Source organism: Hylobates moloch, unplaced genomic scaffold, assembly GCF_009828535.3.
Source record: "Hylobates moloch isolate HMO894 unplaced genomic scaffold, HMol_V3 SCAFFOLD_10, whole genome shotgun sequence".
In the NCBI taxonomy this organism is placed as follows: domain Eukaryota; kingdom Metazoa; phylum Chordata; class Mammalia; order Primates; family Hylobatidae; genus Hylobates; species Hylobates moloch.
In genome coordinates this window covers 50,349,272-50,366,763 of record NW_026652285.1, presented here as the reverse complement: position 1 = coordinate 50,366,763, position 17,492 = coordinate 50,349,272, and the positions used below count along the sequence as shown (strand labels likewise).

The 17,492-nt window shown below is 38.7% G+C and overlaps 1 protein-coding gene across 4 annotated transcripts in view; it reads right to left on the bottom strand.

Annotated features, from left to right (window-relative positions):
- The window catches only part of VPS13A (vacuolar protein sorting 13 homolog A), a 259,625-nt gene that overhangs the window by 140,647 nt on the left and 101,486 nt on the right, over positions 1 to 17,492 (bottom strand). For all 4 annotated transcript variants that reach the window (XM_058445730.1, XM_032164338.2, XM_032164339.2 and 1 more), the window contains exons 24-26: positions 5,984 to 6,068; positions 3,705 to 3,859; positions 3,130 to 3,286 (exon numbers count right to left, since the gene is read on the bottom strand). In XM_058445730.1, coding sequence (XP_058301713.1) covers positions 3,130 to 3,286; positions 3,705 to 3,859; positions 5,984 to 6,068 — 397 coding nt within the window. The remainder of the gene's footprint in view (positions 1 to 3,129; positions 3,287 to 3,704; positions 3,860 to 5,983; positions 6,069 to 17,492) is intronic.

Here is a 17,492-nt window from a genome sequence, read left to right as displayed (position 1 = left end):
ACGTCCAGACACTGGGGGAGTTCAACTAGGGGCTGTCAGTGAAGAGTCCATCTGCTGGGCGGCCCAACCTCAGGGGAAGACCACCTTCCCACTCCATCCCCCACTTCCGGCTCTCCATCCACCTTGCTGAGAGCCACCTCCACTACTCAATAAAACCTTGCACTCATCCTTCCAGCCCACGTGTGATCCGATTCTTCTAGTACACTGGGCAAGAACTCAGGCCGTCACACTGGCCCCCTGCCCTTGCGATAAGGAAGGTGGTCTATTGAGCTGATTAACAAAAGCCGTCTGCAGATGGCAAAGTTGAAAGAGCATACTGTAACACATGCCCCTTGGGCTTCAGGGGTTGTAGACACCTACGCCTAGATGCTGCCCTGGGGCCGGAGCCCAAAAGCACTCCCCACAGCCTCTGCACCTGCCCGTCTGCATGCCCCGCCTAGGGAAATGCACACCCCTGTGGCATGTCCTGCGAGGGGAATAAAGGAACTCTCCCATTTTAATATTACTGCTTCTGCTCAAAATGTGCTATACTAAGAAAACCAGTGTAGAAGAGAATTTATAGAAAGCTTTTAAAACTCTCATAACCAAATGACTTATGGTTGCTAGAAAATTAGTATCTAAAGACTGGAAGAAAGGACTACAAACTAATCACACGATTCCTGAGAAAAAAATGCCACACATTGCACAGAATCCTCCAAACCTAATGCTTAGCACATAAACCTGTTTTCTACTGCAAGTGCTACCCACACTTGAAGCCTTAAAAAAGTTCCCACTTTGTTTACACATTTATTCATTCATTGAACAACCATTTACTGATCATTTACTTTGTGCAAGAAACTGCTGTTCACTCCCTCTGAGAAAACAGAAACAAAAATATTACAGAAATAAGCGCAATAATAATTGTATAATCTTTTTTCTGTTTGCAAGGGTTTTTTAATCCTTTGTTTTTGGCAAAACAAACATAAGAATAAACATAAAACTTAGTAACTGCAGCCGGGCGTGGAGGCTCACGCCTATAATCCCAGCACTTTGGGAGGCCAAGGCGGGAGGATCATGAGGTCAGGAGATCGAGACCATGGTGAAACCCTGTCTCTACTAAAAATACAAAAAAAAAAAAAAAAAAATTAGCTGGGTGTGGTGGCGGGCGCCTGTAGTCCCAGCTACTCGGGAGGCTGAGGCAGGAGAATGGCGTGAACCCAGGAGGTGGAGCTTGCAATGAGCCGAGATCATGCCACCGCACTCCAGCCTGGGCGACAGAGCAAGACTCCGTCTCAAAAAAAATAAATTAAAACAAACAAACAAAAAAACAAAACTTAGTAACTGCTATAAAGTTCCTGGGTTACTAGGGAGCACTGTCACGTTGGTTTACTTTTCTTTCCAATTACTAGAGCAAACTGTTTCTTGATGATTTAGCAATCATGTTCCTTGGTATTTACCCAGTGAAACTGAAAATTTATGTCTACACAAAAACTTGCATTCAAATGTTCACAGCAGCTTTATTAACAATTGCCAAACCGTGGAAGCAACCAAGATATCCTTCAGTACATGAATGGATAAACTGTGGTGCATCCAGACAAGAGAATATCATTCATTGCTAAAAAAGAAATGGGCTGCCCACTTACGAAAAGACATGGAGGTAACTTCAGTATATATTACTAAGTGAAATAATCCAATCTGAAAAGGATATATATGATTCCAATTATGTGACATGCTGGTAAAACTATGGAGACACTAAAAGGATCAGCAGTTGCCAGGGGTTAAGTGGGAGGGAGGGACAAATAGGTGGAGCACAGAGGATTTTTAGGGCAGTGAAACTACTCCACATGTGAAGGTAATGGTAGATGCATGTCATTATACATGTCCAAACAGAAGGTATAACAGCAACAGTGAACCTTAATGTAAATTGTGGACTCTTGGTAATTACGATATGTCAGTGTAGGTTCATCATTTGTAAGAAATGTACCACTCTGGTGGAGGATGTTGATAATGAAAAAGGCTATGCAGGTGTGGGTACAAGGAGTATATGGGAAATCTCTGTACCTTCTGCTCAATTGTCCCATGAATCTAAAAGTGCTGTAAAAAATAAAGTTTATTTAAAAAATTTTAATTCCACCTCTGCTCATACATAATATTATTATGCTACAAAGGAGTTTAATGAAATGAAACTGGTGTCCTAATAATTGCCTCTACTATTCACAAATATCTTTCAAGGAAAAATCCAAAAAATGTAAATGAAGAAATATAAACACAACCCTCCTAATTACCTAACATAGGAAACAGAGTAGTTTCTTAGGGATCATATATCCATTACGAACACAAAACGTTTGCAGTAAGCAGAATACTGCTCTCTGCTCCCAACAAAGATACCTACACTCTAATCCCCCGGAATCTGAGAATATGTTAACTCATACGGCAAAAGGGACTCAGAAGACGTGATTAAGGGTAAGGTTAAAGGTATATTATCCTGGATTATCGAGGTGTGTCCAATCTAATCACTGGAGTTTTAAGAGTGGAAGCAAAAGGCAGAAGAGGAGGTTAGAGATATGGCAACACGAGGAGGATCTGATGCCTTGTGGTTAGCAGCTATGTGCAAAAAGCAACAGAGGCCTAAGGGCAGCCATCCGCTAATAGGCAACAAGGAAACATAGACTTAAACCACGTGTAAATGAATTTTGCCAACACCTGACTGAACAATGAAATGGACCCTCCTCTAGAGCCTCCTAAAAGGAAGTCCTACTGACACCTTGAGTTTTGCCCAGTGAGACTTGTGTCAGACTTCTGCCATACAGAACTTTAATAAATTTGTGTTGTTTTTAAGCAGTAAGTTTGTGGTAAATTGTTATAGCAACAATAGAAAACTAATTCGGTGTTCCAATACTCAGTTAAGTAGATTTAAAATTCAACCATTACCATCTGATTTTCCATAATGAATAAAATTATCTTCATTTTATCTCTGGTGTGCCCCCCACATTACCAACTATAAAAGCTAAAGATTAACTCAAAAAGGAATGGTTCTCTGAGAATATTTTGGCAAATGTACTGATTCAGAGCCTAAAGAATTAAAAACTCTCTAGCAGGTAGTCAAACAATGAAATTAAGTTATTTATTTTAAAAAATAGAGATTCTTACCCAAGTATTCTGGGCATTTTAAGCAGAACTCTTTCAAAAAGGCATTTGCTTTCAAATCGTATGTTCTAATCTCAATTTCTGTGCCCAATCCTAAAACATGAATTTCTACCACAGATAGTTCACAATCTCCAACAAGGTGATAAAACTCGATCAAAACCTGGAGAAGAAAGAAAAAAGAAACTACCACTACATAAAACAAAAACATGTTTATGTGCATAGTGGTTACATGTGAATATATGAGGTATACATACAATTGATACATTATTATTTAAAATTTAGGAGAGATTTTATACCCACACAAACAATACACACACAACATAAATAACCATTTTCACAAAAACATGTATTGAATACATTTAAACCCCTCACTCTTGATTAAGGAAGTTAATCCTATTTAAAAAGGTGGGGGGGAGTGACGAAGAATCACACGGCAAGTCTGGATTTACTTTAATTAGGGTGAAAAAGATAGTGAGACGAAAAAGATAGTGCTTATTAACAATGAGACTATATCATAAGCTGTAAATAGCAGTAACAGCAAACAAATTAAGCCATGTTAATTTTACCATAGTACCTACCTTTGGTACTTCAAATCGTATTTTAAATGTAGTCATATTCACTGAACAATCCTGCTTTTGTAACTTTCTGGTTCGAATACTTTTAACTCCAGTTGGAAACTGAAGAGGTTCTTCCAAGGGACTACATGGTGCATCAAAAAATTCCTCCTCTGAATCTAAATTTCACAGAACATTATTTAAGTCAATAATTAAAATGATCAATTTAACAGTATTTCAATATTTTTCTGAAATAAATATGAACACTAAAACACTAAGGCTCTCTTTAAAATATCAAATATAAACGTGAAAACCGAAATAAATAGAAAATAATATAGACATTACTGTACTTTTTTACTGTCAATTTTAAACAAAGGGATACTACTGTACTTTTAAACAACATTCTTGGTGATAAAGAAGCATGGAACATTATAAGATGTAATCTTTAGTTTAAGAAGCCCATCTTTTGAAATAGCCTATTTTAAAATCGCTTAAATTTTACAGGAAACGCCAATGCCGATGACTATACACACCATGAATACTCAAAGTAATGTGTTAATATGCTCACTCTACCTGGATAGTGTAACAGGACTTAGGTATAAACTCTGCAATATTAGCAGCAGAGTTTGAATGAAGTAAACTGAGATCAAGCACTACTTTGTATATGTATATATACACAAATATAGGTATATGTACATATACATTGATATACACACACATATACTGATATTAAAAAGGACTGAAAAAGCATTAGATAACTTAGTAAAACCATTAAAACAAGGTTTAAATGAAACAATCAGAAGTATATCCCTAATAAACTAAGACTGAAGTTAAAGTAGATGATCTCACAAACAACTTCTCTCTGGTGACTATAAATGAAGAAAAATTGTTCTCTAAGAAACCAAGAATCGACATGGCAGTTTCTGTTATTTAACATTTATCAATTTTCAAAGTCTTAAAAATATAGACATACACCTTTTCTAATATGGTCATTAAAAAGCAGATATTTGGTATCAGAATAGTTATAAGTTTTTATATGTAAATGTAGATAATTATTGATGATTTTCCTTTAATAATAATTATATTTTTAAAAATGTTTTAAATATACTGTAGCAAAATTTTCCAAATAGCTAAAAAACACATTAGAAATTAAGACATCTATGAAGTTTTGTGGCGTTTTTTAACTCACAGCCAAATAAAGATAATTAACTTATTAGTGGTCCCTGTCATTTTTTTTTTTTTTTTTTGATTCGGACTTGCACTCTGTCACCAGGCTGGAGTGCAGTGGCGTGATCTCTGCTCACTGCAACCTCCGCCTCCTGAGTTCAAGCGATTCTACTGCCTCAGCTTCCCAAGTCGCTGGGACTACAGGTGTGCAGCACCACTCCCAGCTAATTTTTGTACTTTTAGTAGAGACAGGGTTTCACCATGTTGGCCGCAATGGTCTCGATCTCTTGACCTCGTGATCTGCCGGCCTCGGCCTCCCAAAGTGCTGGGATTACCGGCATGAGCCGCTGAGCCCGGCTGGTCCTTGTCGTTTTCAGTTCAACTTTATACCAAAAAAATCCCATTGTAAAAGCAACTTTAAGGAATTGTGCTATTTAAAATAAATTTTAGTTAAAATTTCCTGAAAATATACAAATCTGCTATTGCCTGAAATTTCTTATATGACTATAGAAGACCAAAATATGCCACTCGAAAACATGTCTTTTTGGCATAAGGACTATACTGAGTCAATTATTTTAAGAAACAGCAGACACAGGAAAAGCTCTGAAGACAGATCCTAAGTTTCCCTTTTGTAAGGGAAATTAACATTAATAAGAGAAGTCTACCTTGTAAAGGTATCTTCCTTTCTGTACTGGGGAAGATAACTCTTACAAGACATTTCTATCAACGGAGAAAACACTGACAAATCTGAGTTACAAACTTTACCTTTGTGTACCACACTTTTTCTGGTCGCCTTCCCATATACCCTGCCTCCCCAGCAACCCCTATCCCTGAAGCCCAAAACCTCTTTTCCTTTGTTTAAGCCCAAACTGGTATATAAACCCAAATTTTAATCACCACCTTGAGTTACTCATTCCTGAGCTTCTTGCATGTACCCATGAAATATGAATGCTAGTAAATCTGCTTGTTTTCTCACGTTAATCTGTCTTTCACTCATAGAGCCTCAACCAAGAACCTAGACTTTAAAAGGAAAAGATATTTTCCTTCCTCTGTGTGGTCCTTTGAGAAAAATATGCCTCAAAACAGAAATTATTTTAATAAAGTAAGAAAAATATCCTTAAGCAGTTTCATTTTACCATCTTCAGAAACAGATGGAAGTTCCAAGAGAGGAATTATTTTCTGTGAAATCTGTGATGTTCCCAAAGAAGTAGATGTTTGAATCTGAAAGAAAAGTAATTCACTGTTGATTAGCACAAAAATGTTTATCCACCGCTTATTTAAAAGATGTTTATTCAAAGTTCTACAACAGTTTTGACAAAAAGCTATCCAATTTGAATTAACTGAGAAGATTATCAGGTCTAAATTAGAAAAATACATTATAAAACGCAGATTTTAAAGAAGTAGTTTTATAATTTTAAGGCTAAATAAAAATTGTAGAACTGTTGTAATAATGTCCTTGATGACAGGCTTTGAGTAGAAAGAGATCTTATATTTTAACTCAACATAGTATTAAATCAGGACATTTGTGAGGAACACACAAGTCACAATACTTAAAGCCTCTAGAATTGGGGAACTTACTTTTATTTTTAATCTCTGAAAGGTATTTCAGAAAATTTACTTTTTTACAGTTTGGAGAAATAGGGCATATATAAAAACAAATTTTGCAGTTTAAAAAAATAATAATAAAAGACACATCTGAATTTTCCAACCCAGCCAAGCAATAAAACATTACTGTATCTTGACCTAGAAGCATCTTCTTATGTGTTCCTCCCATATCTCACTCCTCCTTGTCACGTTCCCCACCTCTCATCATGATCTTGCTTTTATTTTTATTTAGTTGTTTGTACTACAGCATCTATGAATGATTATCTAAATAATGCATCGTTTACCCCTGCCTCTTTCCAAACTGTGGCATATATGACATACATTTTCCTGTGACTTCCTTCTTTTACAAAACAATGTTTAAATTTTAACCACACTGATAGTTTACCGAATTTTACTGTGACATTGTATTGCACTGATGAATAAACCACTACTTATTTGTCCACTATACTGTTGGTGAGTATTTGCGTTGCTTATAGATTTTTGCTTTTGCTTGTGGCACTACTACAAACATCCTTGATACGCCCACAGGTGCTTTTGGATAAAACTTTTCCAAAGAGTAAACTTATATATGTTCACCTTATTGAGCACTATTCAAACCATTTTCATAAGTGGTGATAAGACATTACACTAACACCAGCAGCACAGTTTCTATATCTCCATATCCTCACAATGCTTAGGGTGTTCAAAGATTTCAAATTATATCAGTCTCATTGGCCATGTCATCCTAGTTTTAATTACAATTTCACAAATGCATAATGCTTACATATCATATCAAACACAAATAGCTTCCTTGGTTATTTGTGTTTGCCCTTCTGTGAAATTCTGCTCATTTTGGGAAGCAGCAGCATTTTTTTTAAGTACATTATAATCTACTACGCAAAGTACATAAACTGTAAAGTTCAATACATTTTCAGAAAGTAAACACACTCAACCTACCAACCACTCAGGTCCAGTACAAAACATTACAAGCAACTCATAAGCCTCCCTTAAGCTCCTTGCAATCATTAGGCATCCTCCCAAAAGTAACAACTATGTTATCTTAATTTCAACTTTTAATGTTTTGAAATTTTTGTATCTTACATTTATTAGTGCAACTGGGCTATTATTTTCCTCTTTTATAATGTAGTTGTTAGGTTTTAGAATACAAGTTTTAAGTTCTTAAATGAATTGCCAAGTAATCCTGCGTTCTATTCCCTAAAATACCCTGGAGTTTTGAGGGAAGCTCCCCCCACACTCAATCACTGCCCATCACTGCTACATGTATTAGTATTTTTTTTCCTGAGTAGTATTCTACTGTATGAATATACTATTTTTCCTTATCCATTCACTTCTGGATAGACAATTGGGTTTTATGCAACTTTTTACTATTATGAATAACCCCACCGTAAGTATTCTAGTTCAAGTCTTTTGGTGGACATATGACTTCATTTCTCTTGGGTAAAAACCTAGGAGTAGAATTCCCAAGTCATATGGTAAGTATATACTTAACCTTATTTTTAAAAACTACCAAACTAAATTACAAAGGGTTATGCTATTTTCAAGTTTCACAAGTAACGTATGAGAGTTTTAAATCCTTGTCATGGCAATACCTTGACATGGTATTGCCATTCTTCTTATTTTTAGTCATTCTAACCATTGTGTAGTAGTATTTCTATGTGGCTTTGATTTGCATTTTTCTGGTGAGTAACAAAGTCGAACATCTTTTCATGTTATCTGTTTAGTCATTTATTATTGAGCTGTTAGTCTTCTCATATATTCTAGATACAAGTCTGGACTTGTAAAAATATTTTTGCAACTATTTTTCCCAAGCGGATGGTTAGATGGTTTGCCTTTTCACCTTTTTTTCAATGTCTTTCAAACAGCAGAAAAATTTAATTTTTATAAAGTCCAATTTATTTATTTTTTTCCTCCTATTTGCGCTTTTTATATCCTAAGCTATCTTTACCTACTGCAAGGATTCAAACATTTTATCCTACATTTTTTGTTCCAGAAATTACACTTGTGGACTTTATATTTAGGTCTATGCTTCATTTCAAGTTACATTCCGCATATAAGGGTTGAAATCAATTTACTTTCCACATGGAAATCCGGTTGTTTCAGCACCGTATGTTGAAAAGGCGATCCTTCCCCCACTTAGCTAGGCTGGCATCTTTGTAATAAATCAAATACATATTAACCATATATTGTACAATTATTATTATTATTTTTGAGACAGATTCTCCTTCTGTCACCCAGGCTGGAGTGTAGTGGCACAATCTTGGCTCACTGCAACCTCCGCCTCCCAGGTTCAAGTGATTCTTGTGCCACAGCCTTCTGAGTAGCTGAGACTACAGGTGTGCACCACCACACCCAGCTAATTTTTATATTTTTAGTAGAGATGGGATTTCATCATGTTGGCCAGGCTGGTCTTGAACTCCTGGCCTCAAGTGATTTGACCAGCTGCAAGGAGAAATAAGACTATGCCTTCAACATTTTACTTAGAAATCTCCACAGCTAAATATCCAACTTCATCACTAGAACATAATTTAACCAAGATCTTTGTCACTTTATAACAAGGACCACATTCCCTTCAATGTCAAATAACATGTTCCTCATTTCCACTTGAGGTCTCAACAGAAACAGCTTGAACATCCATATTTTATATCAACAATTTATTAAACGATAGAATCTAGGTTTTTTTCTAACATGTGCCTCAAAATTCTTCCAGTCTCTGCCCATTACCCAGTTCTAAAGCCAATTCCACATTTCTAAGTGCTTGTTAAGCAACAACTCACTGCTTGGTACCAAAACCTATATGAGATTGCTAGAGCTGCCATAACAAAATACCATAGACTGGGTGACTTTAACAACAGAAATCTATGTTCTCACAGTTCTGGAGGCCACCTCTATCGTTAACCTGCAGATGACCTCCTTTCTGTGTCCTCACATGGGCTTTCCTCAGTGTGCATGCATCTCTGGTGTCTCTTTGTGAGATCAAATTTCCTTTTCTTATAAAGACACCAGTCAAACTGGACTAGCGCCCACCCTAGTGGTCTCATTTTAACTTAATCACTGCTGTAAAGAACTATCTGTAAATACAGTCACAATGTGAAACAGCAGAGTTAGGGTTCAATATATAAATTTTGAGGGACACAATTCAGCCCATACACTATGTACAAATTTAACAACATATATTAGCAAACAGATGCTTAAGCTACAAATAGCCAATTTTTAAAAACTTAAAAAGACCTAAGCAAATGGAGAGATACACCATGTTAATGAACTGAAAGACTCAATGCTGCTAAAATGTTAATTCTCCCAAATTCATGATACAATTTCTATCCAAATCTCAGCCAGAATTTTTGTGGAAATTGATAAGTTGATTCTAAAAGGCAAAGGAATCAGTCGAAAACATTTTGGAAATACAAAAAGTTGGAGGACTAACCTTTCTGGATTTCAAGACATGAAGCTACAGTATAATTAAGACAGTATGATATCAACAAAAGGACAGAAACAGATGGAAATGATAGACACAAATCACTGGAAAAGAATAGTCTGAAATAGACTTACACATATATAGTCAACTCAATAGTAAAAGAATAGTCTTTAACAAACAAAACAGAAATAACTGTAAGTGCAGATGTAAAACCAGAAAGAGGACCCCATCACATGCACCATATAGAAAAATTAAATGGATGAGAGACCTAAGTATAAAACCTAACTCTAAAAAATTTCTAGAATAAAAACATAGGGAAAAATCTTCTTGACCTTAAATTAGGCAAAAATTGCAGGGATGTGATACAAAAAGCTCGATATCTAGAGAAAATATTGCTAAAGTCAATTGTATCAAAATTAAACTTTTGCCCTCCAAAAGACAATTAAAGAAACAAAAAAACTCACCAACAGACTAGGAAAAGAATACTTACTACAAAACACTAAAGTGAGCACTAAAGTGTTCAGGAGTAATGGGACATTAACTCACTTTCTTTTTTTTTTTTTTTCTTTTGAGACAGAGTCTCACTCTGTTGCCCAGGCTGGAGTGCAGTGGCGCAGTCTCGGCTCACTGCAACCTCCGCCTCCAGAGTTCAAGTGATTCTCCTGCCTCAGCCTCCTGAGCAGTTGGGATTACAGATGCCCACCACCACGCCTGGCTAATTTTGATATTTTTAGTAGAGACGGGGTTCTACCATGTTGGCCAGGCTGGTCTTGAACTCCTAACCTCAAGTGACCTGCCTGCCTCGGGCTCCCTAAGTGCTGTGGGATTACAGATGTGAGCCACCACACCCAGCTAGTAACGTACTCTCTAACGGACTGGGGATAAAACTTCTTTACACTGGTGGCTGGCAAGATGGCTGAATATGAACAGCTCCAACCTGCAGCTCCAGGCAATATCAATGCAGAAGGCCAGTGATTTCCGCATTTCCAACTGAGGTACCTGGCTCATCTCATTGGGACTGGTTAGACAGTAGGTGCAACCAACGGAGGGTGAGCTGAAGCAGAGTGGGGCTTTACCTCACCCCGGAAGCACACAAGGGATCAGGGAACTCCCTCCCATAGCCAAGGGAAGCCCTGAGGGACTGTGCCATGAGGAACGGTGCACTCCAGCCAAGATACTACACTTTTCCCATGGTCTTTGCAACTGGCATTTCAGGAGATTCCCTCGGGTGCCTACACCAACAGGGCCCAGGGTTTCAAGCACAAAACTGGGCAACCATTTGGGCAAACATCAAGCTAGCTGAAGGAGCTTTTTTTCATACCCCAGTGGCACTTGGAATGCCAGCGAGACAGAACCTTTCACTCCCTTGGGAAGGGGGCTGAAGCCAGTCTTGCTCAGTGGATCCCACTCCCATGGAGCCCAGCAAGCTAAGATCCATTGGCTTGAAATTCTTACTGCCAGCACAGCAGTCTGAAGTCAACCTGGGATGCTCAAGCTTGGTGGGGTGGGGGGCAGGGGGCGGGAATCACCATTGCTGAGGCTTGAATAGGCTGCTTTTCCCTCACAGTGTAAACAAAGCCGCCTGAAAGTTCAAACTGGGCAGAGCCCACTGCAGCTCAGCAAAGCCACTGTAGCCAGACTGCCTCTCTAGACTCCTCCACTTTGGACAAGGCATCTCTGAAAGAAAGGTAGCAGCCCCAGTCAGGGGCTTACAGATAAAACTCCCATCTCCCTAGGAAAGAGCGCCTGGGGGAAGGGGTGGCTGCGGGTGCAGCTTCAGCAAACTTACATGCCGGCTCTAAAGAGAGCAGTGGATCTCCCAGCAAAGCACTCAAACTCTGCTAAGAGACAGACTGCCTTCTCAAGTGGGGCCCTGACCCCCATGCCTCCTGACTGGGAGGCACCTCCCAGCAGGGGTCGACAGACACCTCATACAGAAGAGCTCTGGCTGGCATCTGGCGTGTGCCCCTCTGGGACGAAGCTTCCAGAGGAAGGAACAGGCAGCAATCTTTGCTGTTCTGCAGCCTCCGCTGGTGATACCCAGGGAAACAGGGTCTGTAGTGGACCTCCAACAAACTCCAGCACACCTGCAGCAAAGGGGCCTGACTGTCAGAAGGAAAACTAACATACAGAAAGGAACAGCATGAACATCAACAAAAAGGATGTCCACACAGAAACTCCATCCGAAGGTCACCAACATCAAAGACTCAAGGTAGATAAATCCACAAAGATTAGGGAAAAACCAGCACAGAAAGGCTAAAATTCCAAAAACCAGAATGCCTCTTCTCCTCCAAAGGATCACAACTCCTTGCCATCAAGGGAACAAAACTGGATGGAGAATGAGTTTGCAGAATTGACAGAAACAGGCTTCAGAGGGTGGGTAATAACAAACTCCTCTGAGCTAAAGGAGCATGTTCTAACCCAATGCAATAAACCTAAGAATGTTGAAAAAAGGTTAGAGGAAATGCTAACTAGAATAACCAGTTTAGAGAAGAACGTAAATGACCTGACGGAGTGGAAAAACACAGCATGAGAACTTTGTGAAGCATATACAAGTATCAACAGCCAAGTCGATCAAGTGGAAGAAAGGATATCAGAGCTTGAAGATCAACTTAGTGAAATAAAGCATGAAGACAAGATTAGAGAAAAAAGGGCCGGGCGCGGTGGCTCACGCTTGTAATCCCAGCACTCTGGGAGGCCGAGGCGGGCGGATCACGAGGTCAGGAGATCGAGACCACGGTGAAACTCCGTCTCTACTAAAAATACAAAAAAATTAGCCGGGCGTAGTGGCGGGCGCCTGTAGTCCCAGCTACTCGGAGAGGCTGAGGCAGGAGAATGGCGTGAACCCGGGAGGCAGAGCTTGCAGTGAGCCGAGATTGCGCCACTGCACTCCAGCCTGGGCGACAGAGCAAGACTCCGTCTCAAAAAAAAAAAAAAAAAAAAAAAAGATTAGAGAAAAAAGAATGACAATGAACAAAGCTTCCAAGAAATATGGGACTATGTGCAAAGACCAAACCTACATTTGACTGGTGTACCTGAAAGTGACGGGGAGAATAGAACCAAGCTGGAAAACAGTCTTCAGGATATTATCCAGGAGAACTTCCCCAACCTAGCAAGAGAGGCCAACATTCAAATTCAGGAAATACAGAGAACATCACTAAGACACTCCTCAATAAGAGCAACCCCAAGACACATAATCGTCAGATTCACCAAGGTTGAAATGAAAGAAAAAATGTTAAGGACAGCCACAGAGAAAGGTCAGGTTACCCACAAAGGGAAGACCATCAGACTAACAGCAGATCTCTCTGCAGAAACCCTACAAGCCAGAAGAGAGTGGGGGCCAATATTCAACATTCTTAAAGAATAAAGCAAGTTCTTAGAGACCTACAAAGAGACTCAGACTCCCACACAGTAATAGTAGGAGACTTTAACACCCCACTGTCAATATTAGACAGATCAACAAGACAGAAAACTAACAAGGATATTCAGAACTTGAACTCAGCTCTGGACCAAGCGGACGTTATAGACATCTACAGAACTCTCTACCCCCAAATCAACAGAATATACATTCTTCTCAGAACCACATTGCATTTATTCTAAAATTGACCACATAATTGAAGGTAAAACAAGCCTCAGCAAATGCAAAATAATGGCAATCATAACAAACAGTCTCTCAGACCACAGTGCAATCAAATTAGAACTCAGGATTAAGAAACTCACTCAAAACCACACAACTACATGGAAACTGAACAACCTGCTCCTGAATGACTACTGGGTAAATAATGAAATTAAGGCAGAAGTAAGTTCTTTGAAACCAATGAGAACAAAGACACAACTAGAATCTCTGGGACACAGCTAAAGCAGTGTTTAGAGGAAAATTTATAGCACTAAATGCCCACAGGAGAAAGCGGGAAAGATCTAAAATCAACACACTAACATCACAATTAAAGAACTAGAGAAGCAAGAGCAAGAGGAAACAGATTCAAAAGGTAGCAGAAGACAAGAAATAACTAAGATCAGAGCAGAAATGAAGGAGACAGAGACATGAAAAACCCTTCAAAAATATCAGTGAATCCAGGTGCTGGTTTTTGGAAAAGATTAACAAAATACATAGACTGCTAGCCAGACTAATAAAGAAAAGAGAGAAGAATCAAACAGACATAATAAAAAATGCTATAGGGGATATCACCACTGATTCCACAGAACTACAAACTACTATCAGAGAATACTATAAACACCTCTACACAAATAAACTAGAAAAATCTAGAAGAAATGGATAAATTCCTGGACACATACACCCTCTCAAGACTAAATCAGGAAGAAGTTGAATCCCTGAATAGAATAATAACAAGTTCCAAAATTGAGGCAGTAATTAATAGCCTATCAACCAAAAAAAGCCCACGACCAGACAGATTCACAGCCGAATTCTACCAGAGGCACAAAGAGGAGCTGGTACCAGTCCTTCTGAAACTATCCCAAACAACAGAAAAAGAGGGACTTCTCCCTAACTCATTTTATGAAGCCAGCCTCACCCTGCTACCAAAACCTGGCAGAGACACACACGAAAAAGAAAATTTCAGGCTAATATCCCTGATGAACATCAATGTGAAAATCCTCAATAAAATACTGGCAAACCAAATCCAGCAGCACATCAAAAAGCTTATCCACCACGATCAAGTTGGCTTCATCTCTGAGATGCAAGGCTGGTTCAACATATGCAAATCAATAAATGTAATCCATCTCATAAACTGAACCAATGACAAAAACCACGATTACCTCAATAGATGCAGAAAAGGCCTTTGATAAAATTCAACACCCTTCATGCTAAAAACTCTCAATAAACTAGGTATTGATGGAATGTATCTCAAAATACTAACAGCTATTTACGACAAAGCAACAAACAATATCATACTGAATGGGCAAAACCTGGAAGCATTCCCTTTGAAAACTGGCACAAGAATGCCCTCTCTCAACATTCCTATTAAACATAGTATCGGAAGTTCTAGCCAGGGAAATCAGGCAAGAGAAGGAAATAAAGGGTATTCAAACAGGAAGAAAGGAAATAAAATCATCTCTGTTTGCAGATGACATGACTGTATATTTAGAAAACTCCAATGACTCAGCCCAAAATCTCCTTAAGCTCATAAGCAACTTCAGCAAAGTCTCAGGATACAAAATCAACGTGCAAAAATCACAAGCATTCCTATACACCAATAACAGACAAACAGAGAGCCAAATAATCAGTGTACTCCCATTCACAATTGCTACAAAGAGAATAAAATACCTAGGAATCCAACTTATAAGGGATGTGAAGGACCTCTTCAAGGAGAACTACAAACCACTGCTCAATGAAATAAGAGAGGACACAAACAAATGGAAAAACATTACATGCTCATTGATAGGAAGAATCAATATTGTGAAAATGGCCATAATGCCCAAGGTAATTTATAGATTCAATGCTATCCCCATCAAGTTATCATTGACTTTCTTCACAGAATTCGAATAAACTACTTTAAATTTCATATGGAACCAAAAAAGAGCCCGTATAGCCAAGACAATCCTAAGCAAAAAGAACAAAGCTGGAGGCATCACACTACCTGACTTCAAACTCTACTACAAGCCTACAGTAACCAAAACAGCATGGTACTGGTACCAAAACAGAGATATAGACTAATGGAACAGAACGGGGCCTCAGAAATAACACCACACATCTAGAACCATCTGATCTTTGACAAACCTGACAAAAATAAGCAATGGGGGAAGGATTCCCTATTTAATAAATGGTGTTGGGAAAACTGGCTAGCCATATGCAGAAAACTGAAACTGGACCACTTCCTTAGACCTTATACAAAAATTAATTCAAGATGGATTAAAGACTTAAATGTAAAACCTAAAACCATAAAAACTCTAGAAGGAAACCTAGGCAATACCATTCAGGACACAGGAATGGGCAAAGACTTCATGACTAAAACACCAAAAGCAATGGCAACAAAAGCCAAAATTGATAAATGGGATCTAATTAAACTAATGAGCTTCTGCACAGCAAAAGAAACTATCATCAGAGTGAGCAGGCAACCTACAGAATGGGAGAAAATTTTTGCAATCTATCTATCTGACAAAGGGCTAATATCCAGAATCTACAAAGAACTGAAAAAAAATTTACAAGTAAGAAACCAACAACCCCATCAAAAAGCAGGCGAAAGATATGAACAGACACTTCTCAAAAGAAGACATTTATGCGGCCAACAAACATATGAAAAAAAGCTCATCATCACTGGTCATTAGAGAAATGCAAATCAAAACAACAATGAGATACCATCTCACGCCAGTTAAAATGTCGGTCATTAAAAAGTTGGGAAAAGGGGCTAGGTGCAGTGGCTCACACCTGTAATCCCAGCACTTTGGGAGGCCGAGGCAAGCAGATCACGAGATCAGGAGATCGAGACTATCCTGGCTAAAATGGTGAAACCCCATCTCTACTAAAAATACAAAAAAATGAGCCAGGTATGGTGGTGGGTGCCTGTAGTCCCAGCTACTCGGGAGGCTGAGGCAGAAGAATGGCATGAACCCATGAGGCGGAGCTTGCAGTGAGCCAAGATCGCACCACTGCACTCCAGGCTGGGCGACAAAGTGAGACTCCGTCTCAAAAAAAAAAAAAAAAAAAAAGTTGGGAAACAACAGATGATAGAGAGGATGCAGCAAAACAGGAACGCTTTTACACTGTTGGTGGGAGTGTAAATTAGTTCCAGCATTGTGGAAGACAGTGTGGCAATTCCTCAAGGATCCAGAACCAGAAATACCATTTGACCCAGCAATCCCATTACTGGGTACATACCCAAAGGATTATAAATCATTCTACTATAAAAACACATGCACACGTATGTTCGATGCAGCACTGTTCACAATAGCAAAGACTTGGAACCAACCCAAATGCCCATCAATGATAGACTGGATAAAGAAAATGTTGCACATATATACCATGGAATACTATGCAGCCATAAAAAAGGATGAGTTCATGTCCTTTGCAGGGACATGGACGAAGCTGGAAACCATCATTCTCAGCAAACTAACACAGGAACAGAAAACCAAACACTGCATGTTCTCACTCATAAGTGGGAGTTGAACAATGAGAACATATGAACACAGGGAGGGGAACATCACACCCTGGGGCCTGTCAAGGGGTGGGGTCTAGGGGAGGGATAGCATTAGGAGAAATACCTAATATAGATGATGGGCTGATGGGTGCAGCAAACCACCATGGCACATGTACACCTATGTAACAAACCTGCATGTTCTGCACATGTATCCCAGAACTTAAAGTATAATAATAATAAAAAAAAAGTTCTTTACACTATTTTTGGAATGTTTCAAGTTTGAAACTACTTCAAAAGAAAAGCATTTAAACATGAGTAAAGAACCCTCTGTAGCCCCCCAAAATGGAGGGAAATGTGAATATATTTTTTTTCTTTCTGAAATTCTCTTAGAAAGGGAAAAGTCACATAATACAAAGTCCAGAAATCATGAAGGAAAAAAAAAATTGACTATGTAAAAAATAAAACGCTTCTGTCTGGCAAAAATAAATTTACACGTGAGATAAAAATCAAACAACAAAATGAGGAAAAAAA